Genomic DNA, 20,029 nt, shown 5'->3' with positions numbered 1-20,029 from the left:
CAGTAATGTATCGGGATCCCCATTCGTCATTTCTAACCTGTTGGGTGTAGATGCGTCAGATGATGCTATTGGCTGGAGACGCCTCACCCACGCCAAGGAGTCCCTCAGGGGTGAGGGTAATGTCCAAATATTTGTATTCCTTTTTCAGATACAGATATTGGTCACTTCAACAATGAGAATGTTTGTAGGGAAACCCAGTCAGTCTTTAAATATGGACAACCTATTTTAATATATTTTAACATGTAATATATCCCTGATGCAAAACTGAATTTCAGCATCATTACTCAAGTGTCACATGATCCTTCAGACATCATTCTAATATGCTGATTTGCTGCTCAAGAAACATTTCTTATGTTAAAAACAGTTGTGCTGTTTATTGTTCTCATTGAAACTGTGATACTTTTTTCAGAATTCTTTGATGAATTGAATATATCAATTCTTTTTGGTGCTGCTCAGTCATTTAAAGCATTTATGAAGAACATTTTCATTAATGTGATTTTCTTTTTTTTAAGAAGCTTATGGCTGCAGTTTTATTAAGTAATCAGTCCCATAATCATAACTTAACTTAACAAGGAATGCTGTGCGAAGGCTATTAACCAGGGCCTGAAGCTGTTTTCAGAGCGGACGTTGTCCCATGAAGTGCTTTTGCCTCCGGCAAGGTTTTCCCAGCAATGTGAGGAGAGCATACCACACTGATCTGCCATTGGCAGTGCAAGTCTTCCCATTATTTACAAAGGCTTTTGCAGCTGTTCTTTCGACTGTTGTACCCTACGTTTTAGGGGAAACAGAGCGGACACCTTCCAGAAGAGCAGGTCGTGCAGGCTTCAGATCTGCACTCTCATGCTGAGGTTGAGGGTTTTCCCCAAAGCACCACCGGTGACAGTGAAGTCCTCTAAACCTTCTCCCACACTTCACAAACATATCTATATCTGTACTGTAAAACCCTGGGCCCAGGCTGGTGTTTTGAGTTTGTGTTGGTGTGTACTATTCTGTACTAGGCACTGACTTTAAAAAAAGTGAAATTATTCACAAAAAGAACAGACTGCATTTTAAGGTATTATTCCCATTCATAAGGAGCAGGAATGTCAGATTTTTTTAATGAATTTTTCTTTTGAGTACGATCAATTCATGATTCAGATCGAATCAGTTCTCCAGTTCAACTATCTTGCTCAGTAAACTGGTCTCTATTTTTCACACAAGCCAGTGTTATTTCAGTATTGTTTATACTATTATAGTATTTTATTCATTTTGAATTAGCTTTTATACTTTCAGTTTCATCTTAATTTGAATCTATGTTTTAGTTATTTTTATGTGCTTATGTTATTTTCGTTAGAACTTTATTTGAATATCTCTTTTTAACTGTAATTATTTTTTTATTTCAGTTTTAATTTTATTAATTTTTAGTACTTTTGCCTAAACTTATTTATTTTAGTCAGTTGCCAAAGCAGCATTTCTATTCAGCATTTTTTCGTTTAAGTTGTGCGCCGCCGTCTAATATTTATATTTTATTTCAGATTTATTTCAAATACCGAAAATGATTTTAAACAGTTTTAGTTTCAGTTTACTGACAAAAAACAACAACTACTGAATACTTATAGTGCACGACTCATGGGATTGTCATCACTAAAGCAGTTTTCTTCTTCCTTTGTATTTTTTTCAGATTTTTAAATACTTTTTGCTTCAAATCAAAGTTGGTAGTGCTATGATTCACCTCGTACCTTGTTGGCTTGGTTCATGGCTTATAACGTTTTAACAAAGACTTTTAAAATAAAATCTATATGGTAGAAATGAATGGAAAAAAATACCTCAGGAACCAACGCCGCTGAAAAAGAGCACTCTATTGCACAACAAAAGAGTGATTATTGAGTGACCCAATCCTTTAAAATCATATTTTAAAACTCTGCTTTGCAAGCTAATGTAATATAATAAATAATATTTTAGAATTTGCAGCCTATCTAATGTCTTGTTGAAGACATGCACAGGGCAGTGTGCTTTTTGAAGTATTAATAGCATGTGCTAGTTTTTGAAGTGCCTTCATTAAATGATGTCTTGAAGGCATTGGTTTGGAGTATGTGGTTCTGGAGCGTTCCAGGGTGGCCTGGCGTGTTGCTCGAATAGCATGTGAAAACTAGAATGTTTTCAACAAACAAAAGATTCATTCTGCAGTAATTCAGTTCTTTGAATAGCCACGGTGGACATCGGCCAAAGTGTCATGCCTCTGGTTGTGTTGGATCCAAACAGAGTTTCTGAGTAGCTTTTCTTTTGTCATTTGTTTGGGCTTATTTGTGGATAATACTTTTTTTTGGTTGCTATAAATTATGATTATCACAAATCCTGCACTAAAATGGGTGTATTGTTGTTCTCGTAATGAATTATGAAGAAAAATAATGACAGTTTTCAAAAACGCAACCCAATTTGCTATTGGTCTGGCAAATAGTGTGCAACAGTCGGGTCCGATTGATTTCAAAATCCCATTCATTTTGTCCATAGGGGAATTGATTTTTAACGATAACTTATAAAACTTTAAAAACAGACTTACTGTGACTTACGAGTTTGTTAATCAATGGTATATATTTCGAATGAAGCCGTCAGCCCACATTATTTGAACTTATTTTTTAAATAATCGTGTTTAACATTGGAATTCCTTGTGAAAAACTACATTACCCATGATTCTGCAAAAAAAAAAATCATTAAATAAATACACCCACCAGTTACCCTGAAGCACTGCTAAACGTAATCAATATACGCACACATAAATTAAAATATATTGTATATATTTAAATAATTAACTTCTTTAAATCAATAGTTGTATATTTATCCATCATTTTTATTTTTATTTGTCATTTGCGATGCTTCATGGGATTGTAGTTATTTCCCTCATTAAAGCTGTTAAGTACAAAGTCTTGTACTATTGTCTAAATCTCAAATACTTTTGCTTCACATCAAAGTTTGTAATATTGTAATTCATCTCATAACAGGTTGATTTGGTTCATGGCTTCTAACTCTTTAACGAAGACGTTTTAAAAATACGAAAAACATCCAGAACCAAGGCCGCTGGGCGGGCATTGTTGCACCACAAACTCCCTTAAAGGGATCATATAATGCCTTTTTTGTACAAGGTAACATGATTCTTTAGGGTCTAAATTAAAAGTTTGTAATATACTTTAATTAAAAATTCTCATTAGTATTGTAAGAAAACACTTATTTTACCTGGTCAAAAACAGCTCTGTTTTCAGCACGCCGTTTCAGTGCATATGACTTTAAATGATAATGAGCTTTGCTCACTCCGCCCCTCTGTTCTGTGCGTACACCGTTTGTAACACAATAACACAATAACCATAATGTGTTGTTCAGTATAAACGTGGGATTATGAATTATATTGAGAACGTCGTACATAGAAAACATCCTGTAATGTATCCTGAGTGTAAACCTTAGACGCATTCATTGTGAAGCGTGCAGCTAGCGATTTGCAAAGATTAATATAAATATTAATATAAAGATTAATAAAACGTTACACTCACTTCAGTTCTTCTGGAGGTTCAGCAGGAACACGAATAGCCTTTATTCAGGAGCAGCTTCTTAGCAAAACCAGCTCATACTGACCCTCGTTTATAAAGCAGTCTGGTGTGTGAAATGATTCGCGCAAACATGAGAGCATTGACGTTGCTCGTGGGGAATATTCCCTTCAAAAACAAAACTCAGCCACTGCGTCTTCAGCAGTTCGGATTTAGGAACATCAAAATGACTGCTGTGTTCGTTATTACACCCAAGAACAGAACACCACAATCGCTTAGACAGTGCTAAGCGATCGCTATTCTGCTCATAGACAGTGCTCCAGCATATCAACAATGACCGCGCCGGTCCGCGCGGACTATGATTGACAGCTCGCTCACGAGCGAGGGCGGGTCTGTGTTGAAACGCTGCTGTCAATCAACAATCGTGGGAGGGGCTTCCGACCGTGTGACGTCACACGGTCGAACGGCTTGATTTGAGGCAGGGGAAAACATAGAAGGAGATAAAAAAAAAACAATGGATGGATTTTTATCATTATATGATGGTTGTGTACAGGCACTGCCAACACACATTTCAGTACAATCAACTTGTAAAAGTGCATGTACCATTATATGACCCCTTTAATTGGTTGAGCCTGTTGCCATATCAGATTGGTCTGGATGCGCACAATTTTAGAATTTTTTTAAAACGCCACAGTCAGTTTTTTTTTTCACTCTTTGTAGGGTTGTGTTTTTATGTACACTCCATGTTTTCCTAGCATGTCAAAAGTACTTTATAAGTATCAAAAAGTACACATTCTCTCAGCTGCAAGCTTTTCTGCTTTTATTTTTCACATCCACTCAGTACAGAGCAGCAGCAGCTGGACTGTCCTATATTAAATTGTTTCCATGAGCTAATACTAGCTTCTTTGACAATAGCCAGTAGTGTTAAACTGCGCTGAGCTGAAGCGATGGTGAGAAATACTTTGAACCTTTTATTAACCTCAGCACACTGAGTGTGTCAACACGCATTGTACTGTCTGCTTTTTGTGGCCCAACATAGTGAAAGAACTGTTGAGGTAGATCACTTACTGAAAATACACCGTAGCTGAGGATCAGATGTTCACTTTCTCAAAGCAGTGGTTAAAAACGGATTCTAGGTGGAAACTATCTATCAAGTGTTTACGAACGCGAAGCTGCAGACGTTAATGTTAATAAGAGCTGCTTTCTCCATAGGCTTTTTGACCAATGTTTGTTGAAACGTCCTGAGAAATCCTAGACTGCACCTACAGTCTTGACAAAAAAAGCTTTCACTTCAGTGTTGTTTTTAGTCTAGACAGCTGCTGAAGAATCAGTTCAGTGTCTAAGAATACTACTGTAAGAATACCCATGGCAACTGGAGACATTAGGCCGGATGCTGCTGAAAGGAACAACAAGAGAGAGACATCAGAGTCCGCCAGATCTACTCGTCTTTTGTGTGTGTGTGTGTGTGTGGCGTCCATTGTAAATCGCGCAGTTTTTACTTTCTTTTCGGCATAAGCTTTTCCGAGTCAGTACATCTAGGTTGGGTTGTTTCGCAAAGTGCATAGTGTAAATGCAGTTATTGGATATGGATAATTTTTAAAAGAACATGGTCATAAAAAAACAAATAGTCAACAAATCAGAATTGGTCATCAAGATCTTGCAGACAGAGGATAAAACTTTGAATGTGAGATACTGTATGTGTGTAGGAATGTGTAGGAAAATGTCAACATTATCACAACAGCTATTTTCATCCATCTTTTCTCTTTGTACACTAAGTAAGGAATATTGGTATTTCGAAGCTTGTGCAGCTTAATGTTTATTAATTGATTTAAACAATAAAAGACATTTTTATTATGAATGCATCAGTTCTTCAGCCTTTTAGGAGTATGTTAGTGCTTAACAACAACTTATTGACATGTACTTAGTCTCACTTTGCTCTCGGATTGACTGTGTTTTCGTTTATTGGTGTCTTTACAGCTGTTGAACAATCCGAGAGCGACATTTACATGCGTTTTATGAAGTTACATAAGTGCTACGACATCGTCCCTACCAGCTCCAAGCTAGTGGTCTTTGACACAACGCTGCAGGTAAGTGCTCTAGAATCTAGATGTTTCTGTTACATAAGACATCTGTCAGACATGTTATCCATGACTTTAAAAAATATGCATTCCTCAAAGTTAGTTAATAAAAAAGTACAAAATAATCTTCACCATTTTTCCCCCCTCGTCTCACTATTCTTGTTAAAAACACATTCTCATTAGAATCATGCCAAATAATTCTTTAGTCATTTGTTAGATTGAATCGGGGAAATGATTTTGTTTGATTTTTGTCTGCTCAATGATTATTCCTCAATTTGTTTAGTCATAATTAAAGGTGAAGTGTGTAATTTTCAAAAATTATGACAATATTAGTCCCATAAAAGACTAAAACTGGTCTTTTTTAATTCTACAAGTGATTTTAGGCATCACAATATTACAATGCACAGTATGAAATTATAAATTAATTTTGGAAAATATTATCTTTAACAGTTTTATTACATTTATTTATGTTATTAAAGTGAGGTGACGGCAGGAAGGAAGGAAAAATAAATGTAAAAATAGTAGGGATGGCCCGATACCGATACTGGCATCGGGGATCGGGCCGATACTGTCCTAATATACTCGTACTCGTACTCATAAAAATTCGCCGATACCACGCACCGATACCACGTACATTTTGCAAAACGAAACTGGCCGCCGCGAGTACTTTGTCGAGGTGAACTGAGGCATAGGAAAGTATAATGTCGGCGGTTTGGGCTCATTTCAAGATAAGGGATGATGACAACAGCAAGGCAGACTGTGAGTTATGTTCAGCTAAGGTGTCGAGAGGAGGGAAAGAAAGTACATCGTTTAACACCAGCAATCTAATTAAACATCTGAAGACGCATCATAGATCTGATGGCCGAGCGCGCGCGCGGGCGGTAATGCACGACTCTGTGTGTGCGGGTTACGGGAGAATAAAACGATTCGCGGGACTCCCGCAAACTAGAAATATCTATGAATAAAACATAAAAACTAAAAGATTTTTATTCATCTCTAGCAGAAAAGCAACAAGAACAACTACAACAAAATAGAAACGATTTACAGGACAGAGTTTCTATTCATAACATGGTTACAGCGTTGAGCGATGTAGCCAATCACAGACATATGTGTTGATTTCTGGAACGCAATGGCCAATCAGAAGCATTTAAGATAGACTCCCCTCACCGCTCAAAACGGACTTTTTTGTTCAGTGCTGAATTCTGTATGCTGGCAAATCCTCTAATTATAACAAACAAAGTGTGGATATTATGAAAGATTAATTGTGCAGTCAGCTTCATTGATAATAACAGAGATGTGTGAGATCGCGATGAACTGTCAGCTTTTAGGATTTATTAAGGGAGCGCACTTTGCGCGCATTCAGTCATGCCAGACCATGCATGCAGTAGCCTGCTTGCTTTTATGTTAAATTAACAGTGGTTTGTGTGTTAATACATTTATTATTTTACTAATTTTCATTTATTTTTAGACTTGTTAAAACAAGCAGAGAAGAAAATAAAAACAGTCTTCTAACCTGTGTTCTAAAATAGTCGTCTTCTTTTCTGGGAGCCTATTACTTTTGCGGTAGAAATATCGGTATCGGTACTCAGTATCGGCAAGTACACAAATGTAAATACTCGTACTCGTATCGGTTTGAAAAAAAATGGTATCGGGCCATCCCTAAAAAATAGGAAGAATGAGCGTGCACAATTAAATATTCTATATCATGGTATTGATAAATTTAAAAATCTATCGGCAGATAACCGATATCATATATATATCAATATATTCTGAGATATTTTATTTAGTGATTTTCAATCTGTATTCCATCTCCGTTTCATCTGGTAGTGCATGAATGTTTTCAATATTATCCAAACGCTGTTATCATTTCAGTCTTTATGAAGAGCCGATGCTTGTGATCACATGGCTTTCCGAGCCAATCAAAATGCTGCAGCTTTTAGAAAGGAGTCAGTTTCATGTCTATAATCCTGCTTCTCTTCACCCTGTTTGACTCTGTCTTTCTGTCTTGATCTGACTCGCTTCTTTTCCCAGTGGTTTGTTATACCACATATTGACGTTTGTCTCCTGTTCTCCTAGTAGAGTCCACACAGCGCTTTACACATATCACATATTGTGTGATCAGCACATATGTTTCCAGTCTTATCCAGTATTGCACGTGCTGTCATAAACACCTCCATCAGCATCTGTGCGGTCTGCTTGTAATGTTCAATGGTGGTGCAGGGACCCACGGGGTCAATACGTCGATATGTGTAAATATTTGATGATGAATTCTAGATGAATGGCCTTAGCATTGCCGACTGCATTGGGATTGTTTTGGACAGAAGATCCAAGTCTATGTTCTTGATCACTGACTCATAGCATTGATACACTAGCTGTCGACCCCTGCCACCCAGTTCAGAACAGTTTCCATACAACATAAGGGCCAGCCTTGGGGAACGTCTCATTATGTTCCGTTCCATGCCATGACTCGATTAATGTTTAATAATCTCCGATTGGGCTGGAACATCACCCAAGGAGGGAGAAAGGAGGCTCACATGATTTATTTAAGAATGCCTGGGAGACGCCATGATTAATGCTTTGTTTAGCTCCATGGCAGTATCGACAGTGTTTGAAAGGATTGGCCCGCCCAAATCCTCCTTGGTGGAATTTATTCCTAGACGAGAGAGGCTTTGCAGATGCCTTTAGCTAGTACTAATTATTATAACATTTTTGATAGAAGAATTCCACAGGATTACATATGGTTTCCGGTCATTTGGGATTTGGATGTATGCCTGTTGTAATCAATGCCAGCCAAAGTGTAGAACAGAGTTTTGTTTAGGGCTTGAAATTAAATATTCACAGATTCTACAGGTTCATACAGGCCTGGTCGCTCACCTCAGGTTATGTGCCTGCGTTGAGCAAGTTATCATACCATGCAATTGAGGGGCGAGGAGATATTTATGCTTGAAGATAAGAATTCCTGCATCAAAGCGTGGCCCCAGCTTTGCGTGTCAAGTCTTGTGTGTGTGTGTGTATATCATTCAAAATAGCTTCAGAATTTATTTGCTTTCCATTGAGATAATTGGTTTGCAATATGTTTTTACAGATATTCCTATTTTTAAAGGAAATGATTTAATTCATTATTTATATAATTACATTTTAAAAAATACCCATTCATTATTAAGGAAAAATGCTAAGCTTTACAATTAATATTATCCCAAAATGAAAATAAATGAATTTGTGGTGATACTTTATTATTATTATTATTATTAATAGTATTATTATAATGGTAGTAATATTGTTAAATGCATTGTGGATATTTTTCTTCTTCTTCTTCTCATTATCATATGCATTATGAGCATTTTATTAATAATAATTGTAGTAGTATTAATTAATAGTATTATTACTATTGCTATTGTATATCATTATTTGTAGTATTTTTAAATCTATTGTGGCTATTTTACACAATATATTTTGAACAAAAGTAATAATTTGATCGGATTTAACACTTTTGTTAAACTATCCACAATGCATATTGTTATCGTGTCAAAAAGTAGAATTGTTTATTGGACACTTGTCTTGAAAATTTGAAATAATCTGTATTGCTGGATAAAAAAAGCAATACCTGTCGATTTTCCATATGAAATTTCTCATGAATTCTTCCTTAAACGTATTATGTCTGTGGCTGAATGCTTAGATGGGAATGAACATGGTTTGGTTGAAATCCAGTGTATATCTGTGGAAGGTCTTCAAAGGTGTAATTAGACTCCATACTTGTGTGCATACTGCATACTGCACACCTTTGGAGGCAAATAATTTTTTTCCGTTTAATCTTAGATGCTTGGAGTAAACAGCGCCCTCTGCTTGTCACTGCTTAATGGTGTGGAAAAAATACATTTTAGATGTAACATAAAATATGTTTTTGTCCTTTTCTGTTTAGGTTAAAAAGGCCTTTTTTGCCTTGGTGGCCAATGGGGTCCGAGCAGCCCCTCTGTGGGAGACCAAGAAACAAAGTTTTGTGGGTAAGTATCAAGTATGGTATGATAATGAGTACAAAACCCGCCATATTTTGATACGAGCGACATGAATCCCTTTTGTAAGAACAACAGCCTGATCTTTGATGGTAAAAGCTCTTAAAGGTATTAAAAATCTTAGTACCCTTTGGTTACTGTCGTCTTATCAGTTTCCAAGAGCGTTTTCCTTATCTCCGGCTTTTTAAACCGAGGGTTGTAAGTGGAGCTGCTCTTTGGCAGACTCTCTAAGGGACTGTAACATATACATCTAGATCTCTGTGGCCCTAGAAGAGATTCAGACTGGAGATGATCCTTCCTGTCACCCTCCACAGCACTCAGCGGCCCTCTGATTTAGAGTCTTATCTGTTACCATGACACAACCTGCTCAAAATAGAAGCGTGTGCTGACCAGAGTCTCAGCCTTTGCCTCTGGCTCCAGTAGAAGTGAAATAATGGTTTCTATGAGTTAAGCAGAAATAGCAGTCAGGAGGAAACATTCAAAGAAATAGTGTGGTGGAAATGACACTCTCGCTGTTTATTTATATTTAAAATACCGTTCGGCAAATGTTGGGGTTGGTAGTTTAAAAAAAAAAATCTTTTTGAAAGATGTCTCTTATGCTCACCAAGGCTGCATTTATTTGATCAAAAATACAGTAGCTATTTCTATTTTATTGTATTTTAAAATGTAATTTATTCCTGTGATGCAAAGCTCAATTTTCAGCATGATTTCTCCAGTCTTCAGCGTCACATGATCCTTCAGAAATCTTTCTAATATGCCGATTTGCTGCTCAAGAAAAAAAAAAAAAATCTTATTATCAATGCTGAAAACAGTTGTGCTGCTTTATAATTTCTTGTTATACCATGTTACATTTTTTTCAGGATTCTTTAATGAATAGAAAGTTGAAAACAACCGCATTTATTTGAAATATTAATTTTTTGGTAACAATATACTGTAAAAGTCTTGACTTCACTTTTGACCAGTTCAATGCATCCTTGCTGAATAAAATTGTAATTTCCAAAATAGTTTATACTGACCCAAAACTTTTAATATCCTGTTGTCTTTATAGGTATTATTTGCCCAGAAATTAAAATTCTGCCATTTACACAGCCTTATGTAATTTCAAACATGTATTACTTGCTTTCTTTTGTGAAACATAAAGAAGATATTTTGAAAGAAATAATTTAATTTAGTATTTTTGTGCGAACTGTTCCTTTAAGAGACTGAAAAAATAAATTAAAAAGAGAGACGAGTCCTAAATTACATCATCACTGGTGGTAAAATCATTTAGTCCTGATCTAAAAAAAACTCTATAACCCAGTTTAAGTGCCTTCATCTTATAAAGCTTGTCCTTTCATTATGAAGGAGTCATATATTAGGATAACCTCTCAACACCAACCCCAGAAAATGAATGAGTCACCGGGAGAGGAAACTCATGAGTGACTCAGACTGATCCACAACACACACCATGCAATGTGACTGTCTCCACTAAATATCAAATATCTAACTGTAAATAGTCGTCCTCTGAGGTATCCAGGGACAGTATCTGTCCTCTCTAGAGAGATAACACAATCATAACAGACAGCCTGCAGGATACAGCTCACCAAAACACCACACTACAGTCTTTATCAAGCCTCTGTCAGATATCTGATAAATATGGTGCATTTATAAATTTAATCTCAACCTCATAAAGCCTCACATTTCCTGCTTTATGTGGCCAGCTGTTGCTGTTTCGGTAGATTTGCTTGTTCTCCCCAGGCTGCTGATCTGTGCTGGTCTACCATAAGCCTCTCAGTGTTGATAAAGGGCCGTTTGAGTGTGTCTGAAGTGCTGAGTCACTTGCCTTCCTGCAGGCTCAGGCACAACTACAGTTATTATTAAAGAGATGGTTCACATAAAAATGAAATTCTGTCATCGTCTACTCACCCTGATATTAATTAGCAGGGTTTTGAAACCTCTCACCTCTGAGAGCTCTTTTAGGAGTCTCAGCTTAATTCAATCCCTACAACGGCTCCAGCACTTGCTTATAGAAACCTCTTCAGCTGAAAAATTATTCATTTGCATGGTGATCAGGAGACTATGATGCTGTTCTGTAAATCCACACTGTTAGTCGAGTACCAGAATAACCTACTACTTACGCCGAGATTCTGAAGTGCGCATTCGATGGACACTTTACCATCCCATGAGGCCACGGGAGGGTCTCTGCCACTGCTCGAGTCCTGCAGCCCCACAATCCCTCATTTCTTCTCTTGCTGATTAAGACTGAGGCCACAATGTGGGCCGGCTTGACAGGAGCAGATAAAAATACTCCTGCACCATTCATCGCCTTTTAATCAAGAGAGTGATTACACTGTGGTGGTGTGAGCATCAGAAACTCTCTCTGCTTTCTTCCGCCACTGATTTAGCCACAGTCCAGAAGTCGGCTGCCAGGGTTTATGTAGTGTTGTAAATACTGCCCTCTCAGTTAACGGTCATCACTCATATGTGACTCTTCTCTAGGACACAGAACATTGATGTTGACCTACTGTCTCCTCTGGTATCGTGTTTATATGTGTGGATGGATTGTGTTAAGGTGCTATATGAGATCTGTTTTAGCTCATGGCTGGCACAACGCCACACCTCATGGAGAACCTCCCTTCTGAATGAGCTCCACTGTACTTTGTTTAGGGAAACCCATGCCATCTCTTTTTACTGTTTATTAGTGGTTCAAATGAAGACTAGAGAGTTCTTCCCTTTCACACTTGAGTCTTAATATGTCTTTCTTGTTTCTCTGCAGGCATGCTAACCATCACAGACTTCATCAACATACTTCACAGATACTACAAGTCACCCATGGTACGTAATGCACTCTTTCTTGTGTTATTCTTTTCTAGTTTTCAGCAGAAAAACTGAACTCTTAGGCCCTCAACACACTGACAATTTCATATTCCATTGTGTTAAGAAATGTAATTTTATTCATTTATTTATTTTTATGTATGTATTTATTTATTCATTCATTCATTTATATATATATATATATATATATGTTCTTATATATTGTCTTTCTCATATAATTCTTTTCTAGGTTTTTCGTAGAAATACTTCATACTTAAGCCTGAAACATTTTACTCCCAATTTCAGACTCCATTGTGATAATAATGGTCATATTATTTTTATGTATTCATCCATTCATATATATTATATATATACCCCCCACTTTTAATTATTTTACTTCAATGAAAGGTTCGATTTTTGCTAATTTTTTAAATTACAAATCAAAAGAAAAAAACATGCAGATTTATTATTTATAGCCACCTTTGATCATATTTACCAGGGGTGCCAATAATTCGGACCAAAACTGTGTATGTGCGTGTATATATATATATATATATATATATATATATATATATATATATATATATGTATGTGTGTGGCCTTTCTTATGTTATTTCTTTCTCTTGACATTTTATTTTATTTTATTCTCTTTTATTGCCTGGTTTCTTAGTACTTCACTGACATCAAGTGTACATGTGTACAGTAAAAGCCGCTGTATTTACCTTTGCTAGCTGGCAAATGGGCCTTTGATAGCCATGAGCATTTTGTGAACCTCACGCCATTTAAAATAACTTGCACTGCTCTGACTCCTGTGCTCAGTGTGAACATTCCAGAAACACTTCATTGTTTGCAAAAAGTTGCTTATATAATTTACAGCCTCAAATCCGCTGTTCAACTTCTCTTCCTGCTCATCAGTATTCATATTAGAGTCTTGTAAATTTATTCAAGAACAAAGAAACCACTAATCACTTTGAATAAAAGCAACATCCTCTCTCATTTATTTTGAAACGAAACGGCCCATCAGTTCTATTCTGCAGAGACAGGAAGTAGTTGAGAATGCTGTAAAGCTTCTTCCTCCGCTTACAGGGAAAGCACAGCTGTGGCTTAATTATTTATCTTTGTGTGCGTATGTTACATTCTGATGATGATCTCAAATAGACTCTAACAATTCCACACATGTCCATGTGTTTCTCAATTGGCAGGATGTGTTTTAAAGATGGCGCTGTTTGTAGGGACATACCATGATTTTGACCATTTACTGTTTATACATTTATACTTTACCATTCAAAAGTTTGGGGTCAGTAAGAAGTTTTCCAAAAAGTCTCTTTTGCTCACCAAGGCTGCCTTTATTTGATCAAAAATACAGTAATATTGTGCAATTATTACAATTTAAAAATGTAATTTATTTCTGTGATGCAAAGCTGAATTTTCAGCATCATTACCGGTACTCCAGTCTTCAGTGTCACATGATCCTTCAGAAATCATTCAAGAAACATTTCTTATTATTATCAATGTTATTTATTATTGTTATATTATTATCAATGTTGACAACAGAACAGCATTTTATTTGAAATAGAAAACTTTTATAACATTTTAAATGTCTTTACTTTTGATATGATGCACCATTTCTGAATAAAAATAAAATACAATTTTTAAATCTTACTGACCACAAACATTTGAATGGTAGTGTATATTATTAATGAATGCAACATTTCATTTTAAATTTTACATTATATTTTACTTGAAGTGAACTGGAAGAACAGGTCATTCAAAACAAACCAATATTTATATATAAACATCCATTCAGTATTTAGCAATTTAGCCTGACCTACTACACAATGCACAACAGAAGTCTTAAAGGTAAACATCTTTATAAGTGGACTTTATATCTAATGGTAGCAGGGCCGGCGCTCCGCACACGCACATCACGCGCTGCGCGTAGGGCACCAAGTGCTTGGGGGGGCACCAAAAAATCTGGGTCGTGAAAAATCATCACAATAGGCTACTAGTATAAATAACAAATAAAATATGTCTAAAGCATGTTAATATACAAAAGCAATACAAAAGTAATATAGGCCTAGACTAAATTAGTCGAGAAAAAGGTGAATCTCATTTTTCGTCTCCCTCTGGTGCCCCCCCCCTTCCCCACCTCCCAGTGGTCTGTTCGATTATGCCTCAATCAATGTCAAATTTGGCAGACATCGACCTCAGACATGGCCTCGGAAAGGCACCAAGAGTCGGGGGCGAACAAAGGAAAAAGAATAGACAGCGGGATGATACTCGCGCGTCGCTTTGCAGGTAAGACAATGTTTTAAATAAAAATGTTAGTTTTGTAGCGCGGGCGCCCTTGCGTCGTGTATGCATGTCCAGGGGGCGTCGCTAGTAGTGCAAATGAAATGATCCGTGGCTTTTTTTTAGCCCTGCATGTTAAATCTTTTATTTTAACGGGGGTCCGGGGCTTTCTCCCCCAGAAAATTTTGAAACTTGGGCTGTTTAAGATGCAGTTAGTTTGTTTGAGAAGAAAAGGAAGACCGCTTAGATACGTTTTTTCGTTGTTGTTTTATGCGGATAATGCGTTCATTTTCAAGAGGTTCATAGGCCAAGGCCCAAGGGCGACATCTGTTGGTGAAACTGCAATTAGAAAAAATAAAACCCACAATCTCAGTGTTTGTATATTTTTATATTCACAGAGTTGTCAAATTATTAGGGCTGGGAAAAGATTAATCGCATACAAAATAAAAGTTTGTGTCTACATGATATGTGTGTATACTGTGTATAATTATTTTGTATATATAAATACACACACATATGCACGTATATATTTAAGAAATATTTGCATGTATATACTGTATATATTTATATATAATTTATATTATATATAAATTTAAATATTTTATATATAAATAACAAATATTTCTTAAATACATACATGCAAATGTGTATTTATATACACTACCGTTCAAAAGTTTGGGGTCAGTGAGAATTTTATTTTTATTTTTTGGAGGAAAGAAATCAATACTTTTATTTATCAAGGAATAATTAATTTGATTGAAAGTGACAGTAAAGACATTTATAATGTTACAAAAGTCTTTTGAACTTCCTATTCATCAAAGAATCCTAAAAAAAAAAAAAACTGTACAACTGACAGACCACCAACTGTTTCAACATTGATAATAATAATAAATGTTTCTTGAGCATCAAATCCTCATATTATACTGATTTGTGAAGGATCATTTGACACTGAAGACACTGACACTGGTGATGCTGAAAATTCAGCTTTGATCACAGGAATAAATTACACTTTACTATATATTCACACAGAAAACAGCTGATTTACACTGGAATAATATTTAATACTATAACTGATTTTTGTTGTATTTTTAATCAAATAAGCGCAGCCATGGTTAGCAGAAGAGAATTCTTTTTAAAGTATTTAAAATCGTACCGACCCCAAACTTTTGAACGGTAGTGTATATACAAAATAATTATACACAGTACACACACATATATCATTCATGTAGACACAAACTTTTATTTTGGATGCGATTAATCGCGATTAATCTTTTCCCAGCCCTACAAATTTAGGGCCCTATGAAATCCGTTTTATTTTTTCCCAAATTCCGTTTTATTTTTTCCCAAATTCCGTTTTTTCCGTTTTAATTTTTGGGAATTCTTTTTTTTTTACCCTTTACTGTTATTTTAGTCATAAAAAGAGTGTGCTTTTAAAGTTAATGATTAAAATGTATACAAATAAAATAGGAATGACCTTAAATTACAGACATTTACTCAGTAGCCTTTTCAGGACAAATACTGCATGATGCCAAATGACACTGCACTCTTCAAGTAACAACAAAATATGGTTATGAGCTTTAAACTGTTCAGTAAAATAAATTATATTCGTTTAAAGTTTAAATAAAAGTCACACTCTGTCTCTCTCTCACCCAGTGTCGCTCGCGGAGTTCGCTTCGCTTTTGTCCATTCCGGCGCCTCATAGACAGACGCGGTGTGTGTGTGTATGTGAGAGAGACGCGTGAGTGATAGAGAGACGAAGGGAGAGCGGGGAAAGGAAATACAACGGAAAGAATACGCCGCGTGTTTTAAATAACGTAAAAAAATGAACGAAACGCAATATGTGGCGGCCGGAGTTGATTTTGTGGCCGCAAATTAGTCTATGTGTGTGAAAAACACTGCATAAAAGTCACGTGCGAACTGCTCGGCTCGGTACTGAGGGCTTATAGCGTCGAGTTTCTTAACTTTTTCGCCGAGGAAAGCAGAGCCATGGAGAGCCGCTTCGCCATGCTTTCATTGTTTTGATGCCGTCATTGGAGCTGAAATGACGGGAGGGGTTGTGTCGCCCAGATTTGCTTCCCCCGGTCTGCATTTTCACCAGACATACGTTCTTCTCCCAAACAAAAACAGAATTTCAATCCAAATATGTAAAATTCCACGAAATTCCGCGTTATTTGTCCAATTCCGTAATTCCGTCCGCGATTCCGTGATCGCGGAAATCATAGGGCCCTACAAATTATGTACAGAATTATTATATTGTGCTTCATCAGACTAAGAAATTCTGAATGGTTGTTATTCCTTGGGTGGGTGAGGGGGTGAGTGGGGTGAGGGGGCACCACCAAGCATTTGTGCTTAGGGCACCCAAATGGCTAGCGCCGGCCCTGAATGGTAGAATATGTTCCCTTTAAGTACTGGCACACACTCGCTAACACTCTCTTCCCAGCATTTCTCCCCACAGCCTCCATGAAATTGTGAGCTTCAGCATTAACCCATTTTCATCTCCCATCGGTCATTATCACGCACTGAAAGGTGCACACACACATGTACACGGTAATCATTAGCTAACATATGGAACAGGAGCCTGTGCATCCTCTGATCAGCCGTGCTTTTATGATTAGTCATGCGTGTATAGACGTTACCCTACATCAGCAGTGTGGTGCGGATCTTTAATTGGTGCTCCTGTGGGAAGCCTGCTGTTCCTGTGTCTCACTTTCACTCAGTCAGTGTTTTTGCTGGACTACACTTCTATATCTCCTTTTCCCAGTTTCAGGAATCAGGCTTTTTGGGGTTTCCCAAACTTGTACCTCGTCTGTGTTTCTCATTGGTCTTGTGGGTCAACAGATGCTTATATCAGATTGTGTTGCAGGAAAAGTTAACATTTTCTCAGGTGTTGGTCAAACGAGGGACGTTAATGTCACAATGGCTCAAGAGTTTTAGGTAACACTTTACAATAAAGTTAATGCACTGTGAACAAACAATGAACAACTGTATTTTGTATTAACTAACATTAACAAAGATGAATAAATACTGTAACAAAAGTATTGCTCATGTTACCTAATACATTAACTAATGTTAACAAATGAGACCTTATTGTAAAGTGTTACCATTATTTATTATAAAATATGCTCATCTACAACCTATAGTTACATATTGCTATTATATGTAACGTATAATTTAGATATTTAAATGCACTTTAATAATTGTATATATACTAGTTATTTATAATAATTGTATGTAGGCTAATACAATTTAAATATAATAATAATATACATTTTTCAATTGATACATTTTTATTATTATTATACAATGAGAATATCAGTGTAATGTGAATGTTTGTAATTTGAGTAATAGTCTCTTGTTTTTGTTCAGGTACAAATCTATGAGCTTGAGGAGCATAAAATTGAGACGTGGAGAGGTAAGACATTTTCATAGGTGTTTCCCCCCAGTGTTTTCTAGATGTTTTATTTATTTATTCATTTATTCATTTATTTTTATAACAGAGCTCTATCTACAAGAAACATTTAAGCCTTTAGTGAACATATCTCCAGATGCAAGGTAAGAGCAGTTCATTTCTGTGTTAACATACATGTCATTCTTTGCCTAGGGTAACCTTATATATTGAAGAGGACTTGTGTCTTTCCCCTGCAGCTTTTGACTGTACATTAGTGTAGTGAACCGCTAGAGTTCCTTTAGTAAACCACAAACCCTTTTCCTCTCATATATTGCCCTTTCCTGTAAGTATTGTGCTGTTTGCGCATATTTAGTATTAAATATTTATTAAATTATTCAGTGCACGTCGTCTTGGAAGAGCAAAACTCTGAATTTCATCAGGGTCCTCTGAAGGTGCCCTTGTGTTCCTCAGGTCACTGCAGTGAAATTGACTTTCTCTGTCTCTATATCATGTGTGTTTCAGCATATTTGATGCTGTGTATTCACTGATCAAAAACAAGATCCACCGGTTGCCCGTCATCGACCCTGTCAGTGGAAATGCACTTTACATTTTGACGCACAAAAGGATCCTGAAATTCCTTCAGCTGTTTGTAAGTTCATCAATATATTTATTCTGTGTATACATTTTGGACATTTAGCAAGATTTCTGTTGGCTGTTGTTTTTTTTGGGCTGGGTTTGGGGTTTAACCGATGCTGTAACAAAGTGCACAGTCATTTCCTCTAGAGTGAATGAGGAAGGAACAGAATGAATAGGATGAAAAAGTGCAGAGGAAGGGTGGGGTAAAACGGATGAAGAGGCAGAGAACCGTCCCTAGATTTATGTAATCTATCTGATCACAATTCTATGGCCTTATATATGCTTCAACAGTGTAACCTGCTTCCATCTCTCAGGAAAATGTCAATGTCATATGAAGACTTTGAAAGAGAGATGTTGATGTCTGAGCAATACAGCTTTTACGTTGCACTGCAAGGGAAAATAAAATGTACTTTATGCACTAAGAATTCTTAGAAAGTGATTTTTTTTGCCAAGCAGCCAATATAATTCCTATATGTTTTTATGTAGCGTGAATTGTGAAATGCTTGTGTTTGTGTGTCTCAGGTCTGTGAGATGCCAAAGCCTGCCTTTATGAAGCAGACACTGGAGGAGCTGAGCATCGGGACCTACAGCAACATCGCCTTCATTCACCCCGACACGCCAATCATCAAAGCACTCAGCATCTTTGTGGAGAGGAGAGTGTCAGCACTGCCTGTGGTGGATGAGTCAGGTATGATTCAAGAGAAAAAAACCCCGACATATTGTGTATTCCAATAGAGTGCAACAGTGTCCACCCACAGCAGCGTTGGTTCCGGTAGTATTTTTTCCATTCATTTCTCCCATAGAGATTTTTAAAAAGTCTTTGTCAAAGCGTTATAAGCCATGAATCAAGTCAACCAGCTATAAGGAGAATCATACCATTACAAACTTTGATTTGAAGCAAAATTTTTTTTTGAAAATCGGAGAAAAAACACTGTGTACTTAACCCTCTGGGGCCGAATTGGGCGGTACCGCCCAAAATGGCATAGTTTTACAAATGTGTAAATATCTTAAAAACTATTAATGATAGAGAGGTGCGATCTTTTTTTTACCGTCTTCCTCAGATTCCGCTGAAAACAGTGATAACTTACCCGGCTTGTAAATATACACACTTCCTTGTTGCGCAATACCACTATGTAAAAGGCCAATGAAATCGATGTTGTTTGGTGGCAGATTCCGCAAGCAACAACCAATGGAAAAATTACCGATGGAGAAATATTTTTCTTACCCAATCAGAGGAAGGTTACCATGACGTATCTAGCAAATCAGAGGACTCTGTTGCATTGCAAGGGGTGGTACTATATAGTTAGGGATATGACG

The 20,029-nt window shown here is 36.7% G+C and overlaps 1 protein-coding gene across 5 annotated transcripts in view; it reads left to right on the top strand.

The window, feature by feature from the left end:
• prkag2a (protein kinase, AMP-activated, gamma 2 non-catalytic subunit a) overlaps positions 1-20,029 on the top strand; it is a 67,152-nt gene that overhangs the window by 41,694 nt on the left and 5,429 nt on the right. For all 5 annotated transcript variants that reach the window (XR_008806888.1, XM_056249166.1, XM_056249167.1 and 2 more), the window contains 7 exons: positions 5,493-5,602; positions 9,513-9,594; positions 12,359-12,417; positions 18,055-18,100; positions 18,186-18,240; positions 18,599-18,725; positions 19,235-19,400. Coding sequence is in view for 4 of the 5 variants with exons in the window: in XM_056249166.1 (XP_056105141.1) it covers positions 5,493-5,602; positions 9,513-9,594; positions 12,359-12,417; positions 18,055-18,100; positions 18,186-18,240; positions 18,599-18,725; positions 19,235-19,400 (645 nt within the window). In the remaining variant the exon portion in view is untranslated. The remainder of the gene's footprint in view (positions 1-5,492; positions 5,603-9,512; positions 9,595-12,358; positions 12,418-18,054; positions 18,101-18,185; positions 18,241-18,598; positions 18,726-19,234; positions 19,401-20,029) is intronic.

The sequence above is a fragment of the Rhinichthys klamathensis genome, unplaced genomic scaffold (assembly GCF_029890125.1).
Source record: "Rhinichthys klamathensis goyatoka isolate OS25496 unplaced genomic scaffold, OSU_Roscu_1.1 h1tg000059l_1, whole genome shotgun sequence".
Lineage (NCBI taxonomy): Eukaryota > Metazoa > Chordata > Actinopteri > Cypriniformes > Leuciscidae > Rhinichthys > Rhinichthys klamathensis.
The sequence above is the reverse complement of the archived record's forward strand: the minus strand, read 5'-3'. Positions and strand labels throughout refer to the sequence as shown.